Genomic DNA, 18,746 nt, shown 5'->3' with positions numbered 1-18,746 from the left:
TAAACATCTTGTGTGTTACTTTGTGTCGTTGTCTCTTTCTATAAACATCTCAATAATCTGCCTTACTGACTGACATCATCGTTGAATCAGTCAGTCCATTTCATCAGTTGGATAATCCAGTTAATTTGATTAAAAATGAGGAAATGAAAAATTACACTTTCGAATCCACATTAGTAGGAGGATGCTAGACTTTGCCCATCAAACTTCTATGCTGGACTTGACCCTTCAGGCCTCCATCTAACAAAGACTAGTCCAATAGTTAGATGGAAAAAAAAAATCCTTAAATGTGAATACCATTAGATAGTTTTTTTTTACGGATCTGATGCAAGATCATATCATTTAGAGCTATCAATGCAAGCCAGACCTTTGAGACCCGCTACTTAGTGGGCTTAGAGTAAGTTGGCCCGCCTTGCCACCTTCAAGGGCAAATTATGTTGTGCATCCGTGTGCACCATGCATGGTGCACACGGATGCAAAAGCGGTGTCGTTTTACTTAAATAAGAAAAAAATCATTTTCGGTTGCCGTTAGTTACGTAAACATATGTTCATAATTTTATAATTTCACATTCTGGATTTATAGTTATGAAATTATGGATGTCTAGTTATGCAATTCTTGATTTATAGTTATGAAGTTATGGATGTGTAATTATGCATGCAATTCTAAATGTATAGTTATGAAGTTATAATTTCACATTCTGAATGTATAGTTATGAAGTTATGGATGTGTAGTTATGCAATTCTGAATGTATAGTTATGAAGTTATGGATGTGTAGTTATGCATGCGATTTTGAATGTATAGTTATGAAGTTATGGATGTGTAGTTATGCAATTCTGGATTTATAGTTATGAAGTTATGGATGTGTATGTAGTTATGCAACTCTAAATGTATAGTGATGACTTATGAAGTTATGGATGTGTAGTTATGCAATTCTGGATTTATAGTTATGAAGTTATGGATGTGTAGTTATGCAATTCTGGATGTATAGTTATGAAGTTATGGATGTGTAGTTATGCAATTCTGATTTTTTTTTTTTTAAGTCGGACGTCAAAACTAGGGGTGGGCGTTTTGGGTTTCGGTTTCGATTCCGGTTTCGGTTTTTCGGTTTTAAAAAAGTTAAACCATTCGGTTTAACATTAGGGTTCGGTTCGGTTTGAAATGGTTTGGATTTAATTCGGTTCGGTTTAAGATCCCCAAATTTCAACATTTCCTAATTTTTCGAACATATTACCAAACAATACATATTCACATAATCCAAATTCAAACTCTAAACATTATATAACAAAATAGCAATCCAAAGTTCAAACACAATACTAAGTACTAATTACCAAACATCAGTTAACGTTTTTGTACAACCGACTCTTCAGTTGGTTCACTTGGAATATTTTTATTGATAAGATGAATAATCATCTATCTGTATAGTTGATATTAAAAGAACTAGTGTCAATTACTATATAGTTAATTTTTGGACACAATCTGTGATTGCTAGTGCCCTCGAAATATATTCTAGTACTAGAAAATAATTATAGTGCACTGGAAATCAAAATTAGAATGACTGTAAAGCACATTAAATTTATAGAAAAACATGAAACTATGGAAAATACATAATATTGTAAATATAACTCAAGTTAGATATAATTGTGAGGTAAAGAACAATTGCGACAAACAACAAAAGTGCAATGTAAAAAACAAGCTATAAAGAAATCAAATAAAAAATGGAATAAGGGTCAAATAGGCCATCGAACTGCACCTAATAATGCAATTAGGCCATCGAACTTTAAAAAGCAACAATTAGCTCCCTGAACTAACTAATTCTATTCAATTAGTCCAATTTGTAGGTTTTGGAGGTTATTAGCAGGTCACCCCTAATTTATAATATTTTTAAAAAATTATTATTTAAAATACTTATTTAAAATTTAAAAAAAAAAAAAAAAAAAAAAAAAAAAAAAGATACCGTCTGCCGGAGACGAAGAAACCTTCTTCGTCTCCGGCCATGGAGACGGAGTTAATTTCTTCGTCTCTGGCCGGAGACGAAGAAGGTTCCTTCGTCTCCGGCCAGAGACGAAGAAGTTAACTCCGTCTCCATTGCCGGAGACGAAGAAACTCTTCGTCTCCATGGCCGGAGACGAAGAGTCTCTTCGTCTCCGGCCATGGAGACGAAGATATTCTTCGTCTCCGGCCATGGAGACGAAGATATTCTTCGTCTCCGGCCATGGAGACGAAGATATTCTTCGTCTCCGGCCATGGAGACGAAGATATTCTTCGTCTCTGGCTGGAGACGAAGAATATCTTCGTCTCCAGCCAGAGACGAAGAAGATTTCTCCGTCTCCATGGCCGGAGACGAAGAAACCTTCTTCGTCTCCGGCGTGTCAATCTCTGTTTTTTTTTTTTTTTTTTTTTTTTTTTTTTTTTAATTTTAATTATTAATATTAAATAATTATTTTAAATAATAATTAATTTTTTTTTTGAAAAGAGGTAACCTGCTAACAACTTGGAAACCTACAAATTAGACTAATTGAATAGAATTTGTTAGTTCAGGGACCCAATTGTAGCTTTTTGAAGTTCGGTGGCCTAATTGTATTATTGAGTGCAGTTCGATGGCCTATTTGACCCTTATTCCTAAAAAAATTTAAGGTTCAGTACCAGTAAGAATGAGAACTGAACGACGGAGCAGGCATCAATGAACTTGGATTTACTTCTTTTTATTATTATTATTATTATTATTATTATTATTATTATTATTATTATTATTTATTTATTTATTTATTTAAAAAATTATATAGCATTCGGTTCGGTTTTTGCCAAACCATTCAATTTCGGTTCGGTTCGGTACTAAACCATTCGGGTTACAAAATCCCGAACCGTTCGGTTTTCTATTACTAGTTCGGTTCGGTTTGGTTCAGTTCGGATAAACAAAACCGAAGTATCCACCCCTAGTCAAAACAAAGTCGTTTTTGCAACCGTGTGCACCATGCATGGTGTACACAGTTGCACAGCATAACGCTCCACCTTCAAGTCCCACGGACCGACCTGTTAAAAACAAAATTGGATACACTCTAAGTCTCTATATATTATCTAAATTAAACTACGATAATATTACAATATATATACTAATATAATATTCTAGTTTCATTGCTACCATTATTCAATAGGAAATTAAGAATTAAGTGTAGTGAAAATTGAAAACTAAAAAATACTTATATATATACCAGGACTATGTGGCCTAATGGTATCCGGGTTGGACTTTCATTTGGAAGATTGTAAGTTCGAGCCTCAGTAGAGGCGTTATTAGCTCTTTGTGTTTCAGTAGGTTGAGAAAGTATATGAACATCTAATAGAGCTAGTAGCATTCAAAAAAAAAAAAAAAAAAATACTTATATAAGACCGAACAAATTAGCATAGCTGACTAAGCTCGTTTTGACGGCTCTAGTATCATTACTAGTGTTATGGTGGAATCTAAAGATGATATATGAGGTAGAAATATGAGTTGGAAAGCCAAGAGCACTGGTCTCCTCTTGCGATTTAAAGAGAGTAAAAAGGCATCTCTTTTGTATACATATTCTCCAAACAAGAAAGAGTCACATGCAATGCATGCTTGCTTGGTTCAGTTTTCCTCGTTGCAAATTAAAGTTGCATAAATCTATTGCATGATCTCAAGTAGGAGATACATACTTCTTTATATGAATTTTGTTTGATGAATATATATAATGTGCGAGATCTAGTGCAAAAAGTGGTTTTTACCATGTGAAAATACGACAGTTGTATTGCTTTCACTTTTATAATTTTATATATTATATTATATAGTAAAATGTACACTTTTAGTTGTGAAAAAGTATAAAATTTTCACCTCATAAATTTAAATCGTTTAACTGTTTGATTGGACCTGTCTATGTTATTTTTCAATTTTTATATTAACATTCATTCTCACTTGATATATTCTCTATATATGCTAGGGCTTTTAAAATGAGCAATGTTATATTCTCTTCCTTCCGCATCAATATGTTGTGTATGTTAGAGAGATAACAAATATGGGTGATTTTGTAAATATACGATTAATGCTACATTCTCTTCCTTCCGCATCAATATGTTGTAGAGTGGAGCCCCTGCAATACGGTATATATGAGTGATTTTGTAAATATACGATTAATGTTACATATAAATATGATGTTTATAATAAATGTTTTATCATCAGAATTAATAAAACAACTAAGTACTTTGGCTGTCATTGACATAGACACATTGCCGAACCACAAAATGAGTGCTAAAAGTAGTGGTGATTAATTTAATGTATATACATACATATATGTATGGATACATATATACATGCATGCATATACAATTAAATACATAAAAAGTTTTGTATGTATGTATGCAGAAGCAATGAGTATTCTTTTACAAGCTTCTTTTTGGGAGAAATATAATGTGAAGTGCTGAAATGGGGACAGATGAGATATGGAGAATTATATATATTTTGGTGTCTTTCATTCAGCATAAAATCTCATATCCAAACACAAACACAAACACAACTAACTGCTCATGAAAATCATTGCAACCTCTGAATCCTCAGCTTTATTCCCCATGAGGTCCTATGTTAGTTTATGCTCTCACTTTTCCAGAAACCCCACGAGCTTGTTGTTACAACACCCAGCCCAAAAAAAGATAGAAAAACAGGAATATAATGGCACAAAAGCACCTGATATTCCCTACCCCCCCCCCCCCCCTCTCTATTTATCTTTCTTTTTTTTTTCCTGAGCATAGTTTAACTGGTTCATGCATCGATTTGAAGAGAGTTAATAACTCTGCTTTGATGGTAACCATAGAGTACGTGTTTTGTGGGGAATTCGTAAACAATTGAGATATAACCGGCTATTTACTTCATTCACCAAGATTTTAGATCAGTAGGGGTAGGGAAATCCTCGAGATTGGGGTGCAATACTTTTTGGAAAAAAAAAAAAAAATCTTGCTCAGCGCCTGTCACAGTTTTAACTGGTTGATCAAACCAAAAAGAGGCCAGGTAATAGGTTGCGGGATGCTTCTTTAAGGAACTTGTGAATTGTTGAAAAACATTCCACAATTTACCTTCTCCACCAAGACTACTCCAAGTGCTAGGACAGCCTTCGAGATTGATGGGGTGCAATATTGTTTTGAAAAAATTATTGTGCCTCCAACATAATTCGATCAACTAGTTAGCCAAATGAAAGAAAGTAAATAATGACTCGGTTTCTCTAACAACCGTAGTCCGTAGAGTGCTTTAAGAAACTTATAAACCGTATTGATTTATTACCTCTTCACCGACACTCCAGGCGTAAAAAAAACTCTAATGATTGATGTGAAATAATATAAAACTTTCTGAAAAAAATCTCATGGAAAAAGGGGAGGTGCAGACTGCATAAACTCTTCAATCCCAAACTTTATTTTCACAGGGAGAACAAAAGTAACATATTTTGGCTTTAGGTGAGCTTTAGGTACTTAGGATTCTCTTTGAATTGGTTAGATAAAAAGAGATGAGAGCATGCATACACTGGCCATTGGGATGGGGCTGAGTGTTTGAGTGTCATCTCACTCTCTGAGTATTATATTCAACTAATATTATTGGTTTCCAAAAACATACTTACCATATTTGAATTGTAATTACAATAAAGTGAATGGGGCTAATTAACTTTTTTATTTTATTTTATTTTGTGACGAGGGAAACTCTCCAACAGTATTTGAGAATTGAGAGTGTACAGTTAATTCCTGTGTAATAGTTCGTAAACTACAAAGGAGAGATAATTGTACTCGGAAGACTTTGTGTAATAGGTTCGATTAGATCAAAGGCTTGGTAAGAATCAAATTCGTGATCTCTAAATACGAGAATTATGTGTCACCCGTTCAGCCTCTAAGGTAGGGCTAATTGACTTTTATTATAGAAAGAAAGCAAGTCAATTAAGTAATTAACAACCTAATATACATCGGTGATTGGTCTCCAAACACATAATTGCTATAAAGTGGGGCTTCTTAATTAGCTTTGCTTTACTATATATAATTAAGCCATGTAAAACCTATCAAATTTGCACGTGTCACTTGTGGTTAACATTTAATGGTATGACAATTATGAAGGGATGATTTTTTTTTTTTTTTTTTTTTTGGGTATACCTAAGGTTTCTACCGTCGGACACAGTGACTAATCCTCTTGCTGAATTGTAGGCATCTTTTTTGGATGAGACAGCTGGTCTGTGTTCCCTTGACCTTTGGTTAAGGATGGATGAGTCCCTTCTACTTAACCACACCCTCCAGGTTATGAAGTGACGAATGATTGTGATTTATGAGGTCTTTCTCATCACCGCCAATATGAATGATAACATCATTATTGCTGAAATATAATACATCAGTATAAATGTACAATCCGACTATCAGTTTTGCCTTTTAATTGAAATGAAGTATACAAGAAAGATCATGAGTTCGAATATTCATGTCACTCGATAAAAAAAATACTATGGTCCACGTGTTATTTAAAACTCATCAAAAAATAATCAGCGGACAAAAAGACAAAATTATAACCTAACTCATACGCTCCTCCAAGTAAGGGACAATTATTAATTGTCACTATTAGCATCATGCTTCCATTATCCACCAAAATCAATGGCTGGAGGGGTGTTGTTAATCAACAATGAGCATGACTTTCTATAAGCAATCATCTAGCTAGCACTAAAAGGATACATCATCTGTTGACAAAAGTACTCCAAAGAACTCTAACAGGGCGTTTGGTTGGAGAGGGGAATTATGTGGGAAAGGAATTGTAATTCCATGGGAGTTGAATTACTGGGAATAAAGTGAGAATTTAAATTTCAGTGTTTGGTTGACAGGAATAGAATTACTGGGAATTTCAATTCCAATGTTTGGTATACATGAGAATTGAAAGGGAATAAGTAGTATAAGGTCAAAAATGTCCATTATTGTTGTTAGACATTAATTTTAGGTTAAAAAAGGAATGGGTAATTTTGACTCATCACTATCTTTGTTTCCAGGAATTAAAATACCAGGGGGACATGAGATTTTAATTCCATGAAAATGGGGGAATTGCAATTCCCTCCAACCAAACTACGGAATTTAATGGCCTTTGGAATTAGGTGGGAAGGGAATTTAAAATCCCTCCAACCAAACGCCCTGTAAAGATTTGTAGTTCATTAAATTTGTCTAATATCCATTCTCAAAAGTTTGAACTCATGTATATATAATAATACTTTCAAGATAATTATCTTGAATATAATGTATTTTAATTGAGACTCAATTAGATTGGTTGTATCTTACAAAATGTTGATACTTACGTATAAGGGTGGGTGTTATTTGGTTTATATTAACTAACACCCATAACCTAAATCAATTTTTTAAATTTCTGATGAATCAAAATAATTATCGGATATTTTAAATTATGATATATCTAAATTTAAATTTGGTCCCAATATTGAGCGCTTTGAAATTTTATCCATATCTGACATTCAACTTGAGCTAGCCCGAAATTTTAATATGAATATAATATTAATAAATTATATATTAGCTTTGTTCAAAAAAATTATATAAATATTAACTATTAAAATATGTAGTAATAATATTATATTAATTTTTAAGACTTTCTTAATTAATTCGTTTGTATTTTGTGTTATTTTTTGTTTGGTGATATACACAAATAATACAATTTAAAAAATTAAAATTAATAAAAAGTTTTGGATGTCCCAAACTAACTTTAAATAATTTCACTCCAACTAAAATATCTAAATTATTATTTGATTCAGATATCAAGGTTCAAAACTATCACTCAAAATTTTTGGATATTCGAAAAATAAAGTGCAGTATAACCTTAATCATACCTACGTACTCCCGCCCCTACTTATTGGATACACGAAACGAGTTAATGCCTTCATTGGGATTCGAACTTGTAACTTCCCATTCGAGAGAGCCACATAGATGTCATTGATCGACAAGGATGGTGTTTGTTAAACCCCCAAATATTAATGCTTCAATTCAACCATTCATTACTTGTCCTATTGATTGTCCTCTTGAAGGTTTTCATTAGTCTTGTCTTAATTAAATTCTTGGATAGTGAAGGGGCTGCTTAGATGATATAATATAATTAATGTTTGATGGTTGTTGATCACCTAACAAAACTGTATTGTTTTATAGGAAAAATGTGTACAACCTTAGCTTTTTCAAGTGGGGGGAAAGATTGGCCTGTTTTTTGTCAGATGTGTTGTTGGACTAATTAGAATAGGACATTCAACATTAAGCAGTGGGCAGAACAGATCACTTTCAACAAACTTTGATTACTATAGGCTGAAATTTAATACAAATTAAAATATACATTTTGTTATTCACACACCCACACACATATGGCCCCCGCTAGGATCTGCAGACTAATTTCATCCATCCATCTAAAATGATCAAGATCGAAAAATTTTAAAAAAAAAATGATTTATGATACTGCATTTGAAAATGTTTGATAGTGCATTCGCAAATAACTGACATGAATTCAGAATCTATAATAGCGCACTCATGTATATGCACTATTAATTATCTGCAAATGTACTATCAAGTGTTTTAAAAATCAAAATGTACTATTATAATTACAAAAATTTCAACGCATCTTTTTTCAGTTTTACTTAATTTTTGACCCTTAGATGGACAAATGAGATAGTACACACGTTCTCACATTACTACTAATCACTGTCATGCATGATGCATCATATGTATGTAGTGGACTTTCAATGCCTTTGGAATTGGAATGTGGGAACCACTGTGCTAGAAAAACACCAAAAGGACTTTAATTCAAAGTAAGTCTTATTTTCAATTAGCCCTATCTTTGTCATTTCCAAATACTTTCAAATGTATGGGATTTTTTAGGCTAGTGAGGGATATTAGTGTAAATAGTAATAGATACAAACAAATTAAATATGATGATATATATAATGGTATCGAATATTATTTGTATTTCATTTGATAATACTCAATACAACAAAATATAGTATATATGATTATATCGGATATTATCGATCAATATAAGTGCTAGAAAATTTATGATTGTACCGAGTGCAACCTAAAAAATTAAATCTTTTTGGATGGTACACAATGCAAATTAACAATTTAAAATTTTCAGGTGTTTATATGTATAGATGTAGATTTCAATGAGAATCATGCTTCTCGTGAGAATTACGGACGTGTATTGCCATTACTGGAAATTATTGAATTTTCAACCACCTGAAAGTAATCTTAATTCAAGTTGAAAGCAAAAAGTGGTCGGAAATAGCAACAAAGATTTTTTCGGATACCAAAAGTGGTCGGAACAAGACTTTCAACTTGATTTAAGATCACTTTCAGGTGGTCGGAAATTCCATAATTTCCAGTAGTGTGCATAACAACTTTAAGTGCAAGCATAAATATTTACAAGTACAATTGCTTATGTGTAATGTTAGTTATTACATGATACACTTTAAGTTTGAAATATTATCAAAATATCACCACATTTTTTCTTATTTTACATCCCTTTGATCAACATTTATCAATAGTCAAATTTAGTTTGCAATTTTCACCTCAGTAAAAATTTTCATTTCATCCTTATCAAATGAGAATCCTGTTAACATGTGAACCTATTTACCATTATGCATCGCTGATCTTACTTGATCTTGTGGTTTATAATGATTTTGACTTGGTGAATATAGATCATTACATCACATTACTTCACAAATGCACCAGATGCGCCACTATTGCACTACTCAAATTTCAGCCGTCCAATCTCACATTTCAACGGTGTATAGGAGTTCACAGGTTCACAGTGGTTCTCACCAGAATCAGACCATATATATATATATATATATATATATATATATATATATATATATATATATATATATATATATATACTACGGAGTACATGTTAAATGGTCCTTGCAAGTTGCAACAGTCGCACCAGAATTGAAGGCGTTGGTCCAAAGAGATATTTCGAAAAAAAATATTATTTTCTGGCCAATAATCAGAATGTGTACAACATAGAATCAGGGTAGAAAGCTGACTTTTCTTTTAATCAACTTGTACGTTGCTTTATTATATATGCTCCTTTAATTTAATATTATCCACGAATCACGAGCATAATAACAGGGACATTACTTACAATTATGGTTAGTACAGTGATGATGATATTTATAATTTATGCCATTATAAATTAATCTTAAACCCTATTTTAATCAAGACCAGCCCTACAACGACAACACTCGCCATGTATAAATGAGATTTAAAGTTTTAAACCTTAAATTTTTTGTTTGTTGAGGTATAGAACTTAAATGTCAACTTAATTACATAACGTATTATTGAATGGTTATAGACAATTGAAGTTAAAGATTTTCTTGATTGATTGTGTTTTTTTAAACATACTTAAAAAAGAAAATCATATGAAAAAAATATTTAATTTCTTGTCAACCTGATTAATTAACCTTTTTTTTATATATAGCATCCAATATCTTTGCTATTGTATGATATACTATGATTAGTATCATTGCATCTATAAAATTTGACTCTTACTTGGAAAGATTAACCCAGAAATTTTAAACATAGCATACCTCCTCCGCTCCTCTATCCAGAGTTTTCTTGTCAATTAGATTAATTAACTTCTTTTTTTGCTCATAGTAGCCTGTACCCTTATCATTGTGAGACTAATTTCAATTCGACACAGATCCAGATTAGTGTTTTTTTTTATTTTTTTGTGCTCACAAAATTAGACTCTTATTTAGGAAGGATTTAGCCCGAAACTTTTTAATACGATGCACTCTTGCAAAAGTTGTCCTTTTGATCAATTAGTGTGTATTTAATTTGATGATAATTAATAACATAGAGGGAGTGGAGGGTTGTAAAGGAAAGGAGGGCAGGGCGGGCAGTGGATGTAAAGATCAGTTGTCAATTTAGGAAAACTGGCTCTCATGTGTGCTGTCCCAAATAAAAATACATTCAAGGAACACAAAAGATATGAATGGAGATTCATGGGAATGCGAAACGGTAGCAAGGATACGAAGGCGAGATAACATCAAGGAAGCCGAGACGAGGGTGGTAGGGGCTATGAAACAACAGTTTATGGGTCAGCACTCACGAGGAACTTAAGGCTCTCATCTAGTGATCTGATCAATTTCAACAAACAGTAGTGGTACAAATGGTTAAGTAGTCATATTCACTGATTGAAACCATCTTTTATTGCTGGAGGGTCCAACCCCCCACTTCAATTGCCTGCCCCGCCCGCCCTTCCACCCATCCTAATCCTAATCCTCCTCGCTTTTGTTTAAAGTTCTTTCAACCAAGCCTCTAATACAAACAAATAGCAAAGCTACAAACTCTTCATTGTCATTCACGTGTATGCCACAGACCCTGAATTATTCCCAATAATAATATACACACAAATTCAAAATTTAAAAAGTAAAATTATAAGTTTATTCTGTTCAAGATATATATATATTGCACAATGAAACAAGTTTCCGATATTGATTCATGATGCAAAATACAACACGCATGTAGAAAGTAAGGCCCCAAAGACCTTTTGATTTCAAGGGTCAAGACTAGCCTAAGATAGGCCAGTCAGGGGAAGAGATCAGATTTTTTTTTTTTTTTCTTTCTCTTCCCTTGATGAAACAGACAAACAAAAAAAAAAAAATTAAAAGAATCTAAACACGTGTTTCCACAACACGCTTCAAAATCACTCTCCAAAAAGAAACCAAAAGGGTCCAGTATATGGTTAGGACAAAAGATGGGCATTTTTCCCCGCCAAAAAAGCACACATACACACACCTCACTCATAAAGAAGAAGGAGAAACTCATCTATGTTGTGGAAGGGAGACTGGGTATGAGCTTAATAATCTTGTTGATTTGTTGCTGAGAATTGAAATCTGGATGATCAACGGCTGAAATTACAAGGGTGATAAACTCCGTTGATGGTTGCGGAAACGTGGGTGGTCCCCACGGAGTAGTTCATCCTGGCTTGCTTTCACTCATCAGAATCATCAATGCCATCTTTGAATTCAATCTCTCCATTCAATTCAATTCATCACCATTCCGGTATGAACCCACTAGCTAGCATATAGTATATTTTACTATTATTATATTATAAACAATCTCCCTTCCCCCTTTTTTTATATCACACCAAAATAAAATACTATGTACCAAACCCCCTTCCCTAGGGAATCTGCAAAGCCCCCATTTATTGGAATGGCATTCTGATCTTTCACCCAAAAAGAATCCAAAAAATCTCCAAACTCTATCTCAGCTCGTACGTGCTTAAATTATTATACATATATATTTATTTATTATTATATATTATATATACTAAGTAATCTACATCACTCATGCATGTCAACTTTTCTTCTTTATTTCATTTTTTTATTTTTTTAATCTCCAAACCCCTCCAAGAAAAAAAGTGTTGAGGATTCTAGACAACTTATGGACCACCACATTATCTCTCTTGTGTTTGTTTTCTGCCTTATTCTTTCTCCCCCCTCCCCTCCCCCACTCCACTCCCCCCTATTAACCAGAACTCTCCCTCTCATCTTCCGTCGACAAGCTGACACTGTTATTTAGTTTTCTCCTTTTGTAAGAAGGGGAGGAAGATGAGGAGGAGGAGGATGTGTCGCTGGACGAGATGCTCGGCCGAGTCATGACTCGGACCTGTGGTAACACTTTTGGGAATCTCCTTGCCCTAAGTTCGATGCCAATTTTTCGCATTAACTGGTAGCAACTGATGATTTTTTCCTGCAAATTAAAAAATTGGAAGTTTTTGTTTTTAATTTTTAATTTTCTCTAATGGACATGATGATGATGATGATGATGATGATGATGTGTATTAAGGGTGAACCAAAATGAAACGTACTACTCCATAATAAGTACATACAGATATGTTCTTACTTTTATGAGTCCACCGCACCATGATTCGGCATGCTCAGCATTAACAAGAGAGAAATTGGGCAGATCGTTGGCCGCACAAAGTATTGTCGCAGCAGCAATGCATGATGGCCAGTACTCCAGAAAGCTAGCCTCTGAAAATTCATACATGCATCATGCATGCATGCACATCAATTATATGTAACATTTGTATCCTTATTTTTAATCCATTAGCTAATTAATACTTCCAACAAAAAATGAATATGGATGAAGCATATATGAGATCATGAATATATAATATACCTCGGATATTTGATAAAATAATCTCGGTTGCCCTTGAGATAAAGAACCCTGTGTAAGTTCCTGTGGGATCAAGTTTGTACGCAAAGAAGCCGAGGAAGTTAAAGGGTGTAATGGATCTTAGCCTCCAATCCAGTACAGTCAGCACAAGAAGCTCCATTCTACGGATTGTCTTTGGTTCAAATATATATTTTGCACCTTCAACCTATATATTAACCCAGAATTAGTATGAGTTTCTCCAATTCTAAGCAGTAATTTATATTTTATATTTAAAAAGTGAAGATCAGATGAAATTACCTGACTTTCAAAAAAAAAAAGATGAAATTACCTGAAGATCCAAAAGAGATGGAACCAGAGGTTCCTCCATCTTAGCAGCTAATGACAAGCAAGCAACGGACAGTAGTTGCAGCGGCCAACCAATCGTCTGAAGAAATTTAAAAAAAAAAAAAATCAATATATTATAACAAGCAATAATACAAATGAAGAATAATATTCAGCAGGCTTACAGAAGAGAAGGGACAAGAGGACCACACACAAATATACTTCTAACAGCTCCATGATGTATCCTATTATTATCCATAAGCCAGCACATGCTAATAATGCTGCAGGCTTGTGTATATAATACTAAAATAAGAATTATTAAACTATGTTCGCGGCTCCATTTTAATGTCGCATGATTATATATACTTCTATTATTCTATATATTAATAGTAATTGAGCTGGACCAAATAGGGTGTTTTCCAGCTAAGTAAAATTCCGGATTAGGTAAAGACAAACCTCTTAATTGTGGGTAATTAGATGCATGTCTCCACCATCCATTTATTTATAAATAAAACCAAAATAATGAAATTTGAAACCACAACAACCTTAATAAATGTTATGAACAAAATCTTCCAATAATTTAAACAATGAGACAAGAAATGCAATAAAATCAACGGACATTATTTGTTTTCAGACATGACATGTACATTAATAAAGCTTGATCATGTCCACACGAGTTTAGCTCAATGATTTAGTAGGCAGTATTTGAGACATGTACATTAATAAAGCTTGATCATGTCCACACGAGCTTAGCTCAATGATTTAGTAGGCAATATTTGGAGAAAAAATCAAGGTTTGAACCTTGGCGTCGGCAGTGTTGGGATTATGTCCAAAGTGGATAGATCCCTTATGTACACCGACATTTGACCTTGTGTGTTGAGCCGCCTTAAATTAGGGAATTCAACATTTTGAAATATGAAGAAAAGTTTTGATCACAAAAGCACTTACTATATAATAAAGAAAAAAACTCTTGTACTCATTCTAGCAATCATCATTACAAGACAAGTAGAGAACAAGTAATCGAGTGAATCGATTTTACTCTGCTGGGTATAAAGACACGTACGTGTACACCACGCCAACATTATACTTTTACGTATCAAGCTAAGATAATTAGTTACACTTTATAATAATGTCCTTTTCATTGTGATGAAAAAGTCAATGGGATGATTAACAAGAGAATTCCGATTATAACTTCTTAATATTTTCCCTTTCCTGCAAAATCTACATCTCCTTTTTCTCTTTCTAGACTACGACATTATACTGTATATATATATTACTATATACAAAATACAATTAGTGTCATGCAAGTTAAAGAAAATATATATTTATTTGCCCACAATCTACTACGCAAAATTCAATTGAGTTGACTGAATCACTGAATGGTAATTTTTTTTTTACCTAAGCACAGTTAACATGATTAACGCAAGATTAGCGTAATTGTGTCGACGCATGCATAACTCATTTTCAATTTCAAAGGGCTAATGGTAGACTTTTCTCAGATTTAGACGTCACGAAAGAAGAGAAAGTCATTTTCCTTTGCAAATAAAAAATAAAATTAGAAAATACGGAAAATATGCTAGGGAGGACGAGATTACAGGCAGGCGACGAGAGTAGAGGAAACGATCGAAGTAATTGACGGCGAGATACACCGTCAGTGGCTGGAAACCGTAATATCGCTGGACCTGCACAGAAAAATACAAACAAACACAGTTTAGTGAAACGTCAACCGTCAAGCCGTTAACTATGCGATCTTCGGAGATTATAGTGCGCCGAAAAATCTGAAATGCGCCGTTTGTTACTGTTTCTGTTTTTGTAACTGATACTCCCCGAAGCGAAGAGGAACCGCCGGCGCAATAGAGTGTTCTAGGATACGCCGCCTGAGTTTCTGAACCGATTTCGGATATCGAATATCGTTTGAGCACAGGATATGAACGGCGCAGGTGGTGTACGCGCGTTCGGCGGTGGTTAGTTTACACTCGCCACCATAAAGTTCTAGAAGCTTCTAGCTCTTAAAGAGCTTTCTGAGCTCAACAAACCGTGTTAAAGATAAGCAGGAGTATAATCAGATTCGAGCATTCAATACCTTGAGCATCCACTGAATACAATCTTCTCTGGCGGCGGCGCTTAGCGACTGAGATAGGAAGCGCTCGGCGTAGTCGATTCCAGGGACGAAATTCCGTTCATCATCCATAAGGCCGGCGATAGATTCATCGAGGTCGGCCTCGAGGGGAAGAGATTCGGTAAGGTCCGACGAGGAACATTCCGGCGTCTCCTCATCACCTCCGGAAAAGATGATATCGGAATCCTCACCGCAGAGCAGGTCGGAGAAGCAGTCGGAGCACGAGACTGACATGATGATGACTGGACTTTGCCGATTGCGCTCCTCATTCTCTCTTCATCATCTTCGGTTATTTGAATCAAAGCAATCGCCGGAGAGCGTTCGGAGAGTTCACCGGAATGTTCGTCGTGGTGGAGGGATTTAGAGGGTTAGGCTCTACGTGTTTGATGGTAGCCTGTCTGCTCTCTCTGGATATTTCCAAGTAGGTATGTATAGACCAGAGTGTGCTCTAATTTTGTAATTTTTTCTTTATTTTAAGACATTAAATATCCTGTAAAAAGAAGAGGAGATTTTTTTTTTTCTTTTTTATTTTGGGTTTATTTTCTCACATTTATTTTACCAGAAAACTTGCAATCCCAAGAATATAAACAAGTATAGGCAAACTTTCTTTCAAAGGCTAAACCCCAATCTTAGGGGCCCCCACACCCCAACCCAACAGAACATTTGAAAAGATGTAAATCATGGTAATTCAACTGAATATGAACTACAGAAGCTAGACCTTTGCTTCCACACTGCGGCTGGTGAGACTCGATCACTGGTAATTCTTTCAAACTTTTACCTCTATGACAAGTATAGACAAACTTTAATTGATTGGCTCAACCAGCACCCCAACCGTAAATCAAACTTGTAACCTCAAGGTCATACGCTTAAAACTTACTGCTCGACTAGCTCCCACATTGATTAAATTGATGTTGAATATTTATTATGAAAATTTAAATAAGGGATTAAAAATCATTTGTTATCATTTTATTATTATATTAAATTTATTTCTTTTATATTTAATTAATTATTACGTGATTCTTTTTCAAAACTAAAAGGGAATATTAGGTTCGTATATGATTTTAGTAGAAGAAAATAGCTTTTATATATATATAAACAAGTACGGAGTATTTTTTTTTTTCAAAACTTAATTATTGATTCTTTATTCATTATAGGGCTAACAAATGATTAAAATATTTTCAATAGATAAATGATTAAATTATTTATACTATAGCATTTAATTTATCTACCACTGTGAAATTACTTTGGATTCGACTTGGGTCATATGTGCAGAGTTTGACTATTATTTCGACCTTACAAAGGATAGGTGGCGCTTATCCACAAGCCAATCATGCCAGTCGAGTCTAGTGGATGTGCTAAGGCGATTCTAGTTGATAGGATGACTGAGATGACACTTCACGTTTTGATACTTTCCTAGACAATATCAACTTCCAAGTTTAGGAGGTCAAGAAAATACTATGACGATCAAGAATGGTCATATACACTCCCGTATATCTCCATATCTCTTAGGATACCATAATTGAAGCTTGAATTTAAATTGTGCAGTCGATACATTTAATTATAAAATGGAACATAGTTTTGAAAAGTTATTGGGGTTGTTTGGCAAATGGCTGATAGATGATTAAGTTAATTGATAGCGGATATCTGATTGGGTTAGCTGGTTGTAAAAAAAAGTGTTTAGTAATTATTTGTTTACTTTTAGCTGATTGAATAATGTGAAATTACCTATAAAAGCATAAATATATTGTGCTAATTTATTAACTCTTAAAATACTTTTACCATTATTTATTTATTTATTATTATTATTATTATTATTATTATTATTATTATTATTATTAATTATAAGGATGAGTGAAATCAAAAAGAAAGAAAAATATTATTATTGTTGTTGTTGTCATGGAAACAGAAAGAAAAAATGACAAGACAAATAAAAAAAGAGAAATATATATATTAGAGATAACAATGATAAAATGATCATTTCATAATTAAAGCTAATCAGCTAACAAAAAATTTTACTGTTCTTAATTTTTCAAATTTTGGACAATAAACTAATGTAATAAATCATTTTACCAATCAAATCAACCAAACTTAATCAAACTAATCAAAATTGACTTATCAAATATGTTTCCATGATCATTATAAATTAAAAACTCCGTATATGTATTGGTATACGTAGTACACGATCTTAAATGGCGAGTACAGTTCCATAACGAATTATGAATATGTTTTCGGGAAATCGTTGTCAATTCGACGTAGAGTATTAACATTGCATGGCGTCACATTGTATCATTAAGGGGGAAATATAATTGTGGCCACTTAATTATTTTCACAGTATCACAACCCCCCCCCCCACCCCCCCCCCCAAAAAAAAAAAAATAATAATAATAATATTTTATTCAAATTATACAATTAATTTAAGATTTTACATATTTAAATATTCAATTAGCCTAACATCCAATCATCTCAAATACTACTAGTACAAAATTTTTAAAAATATTAAACAACAAATTGTTCAAATCTTATTTGGTTAACCAAAATATCAAATATCCATACGACCATAAATTAAATATTAATACATATAAATATTAGTATATTACATTTAATTATATACATATATATATATATATATATATATATATATATATATATATATATATAATATAATATATATGTATTTTAGAGATCCAGGTGGAGGGTAAAGCCCTTATCCTCGTTCTTTGAAAAAATTCACCGTCCCCGTCTTCGTTGGTGTGGGGATTATGTCTCCCCATCGGAGTCAGGTTGAATTGTCATCTCTAGATTCCTATCACGACCATTGGAGATTCCTTGATAAAAACTCTGTAAAATAATAATAATAGTAATAATAATAAATAAATTAATTAATATTCTAAAAATAAATATAAATAAATAAATAAAGAGACTCCGTAAAAACCATTGGATCAAGGGAAATGACGGGTTGATGCTAAGCTAGCTTGCATCACGTGATGGGATTTGGCAAGTGCACTGCTGTCAAGCCACCTCGTCTACATCTCCCGTATTTCCCGCACATGATACTAAAACAACAGTCAATGCCGGGTAACTTAGTCTTCCTTGTTTTAATCATTATTATATACCGACTGTCTT

General features: G+C 33.4%; 1 protein-coding gene across 2 annotated transcripts; it reads right to left on the bottom strand.

The window, feature by feature from the left end:
* Positions 1-11,441: 11,441 nt before the first annotated feature.
* On the bottom strand, positions 11,442-16,091 carry LOC109166370 (cyclin-D1-1). 2 transcript variants are annotated; one of them, XM_019315344.1, is made up of 6 exons: positions 15,588-16,087; positions 15,100-15,186; positions 13,512-13,607; positions 13,187-13,388; positions 12,908-13,038; positions 11,442-12,754 (listed from the first exon to the last, which is right to left on the bottom strand). In XM_019315344.1, exons 1-6 carry the CDS (start codon positions 15,855-15,857, stop codon positions 12,530-12,532), a joined length of 1,011 nt encoding a protein of 336 aa, XP_019170889.1. In that variant the 5' UTR covers positions 15,858-16,087; the 3' UTR covers positions 11,442-12,529. The 2 variants fall into 2 exon arrangements, with proteins under 2 accessions (XP_019170889.1, XP_019170890.1); XM_019315345.1 differs by lacking the exons at positions 13,512-13,607; positions 15,100-15,186 and having other exon boundaries at positions 15,588-16,091.
* Positions 16,092-18,746: the final 2,655 nt, after the last annotated feature.

The sequence above is a fragment of the Ipomoea nil genome, unplaced genomic scaffold (genome assembly GCF_001879475.1).
Source record: "Ipomoea nil cultivar Tokyo-kokei standard unplaced genomic scaffold, Asagao_1.1 scaffold3087, whole genome shotgun sequence".
In the NCBI taxonomy this organism is placed as follows: domain Eukaryota; kingdom Viridiplantae; phylum Streptophyta; class Magnoliopsida; order Solanales; family Convolvulaceae; genus Ipomoea; species Ipomoea nil.
This window is presented reverse-complemented; position numbering and strand designations above follow the sequence as displayed.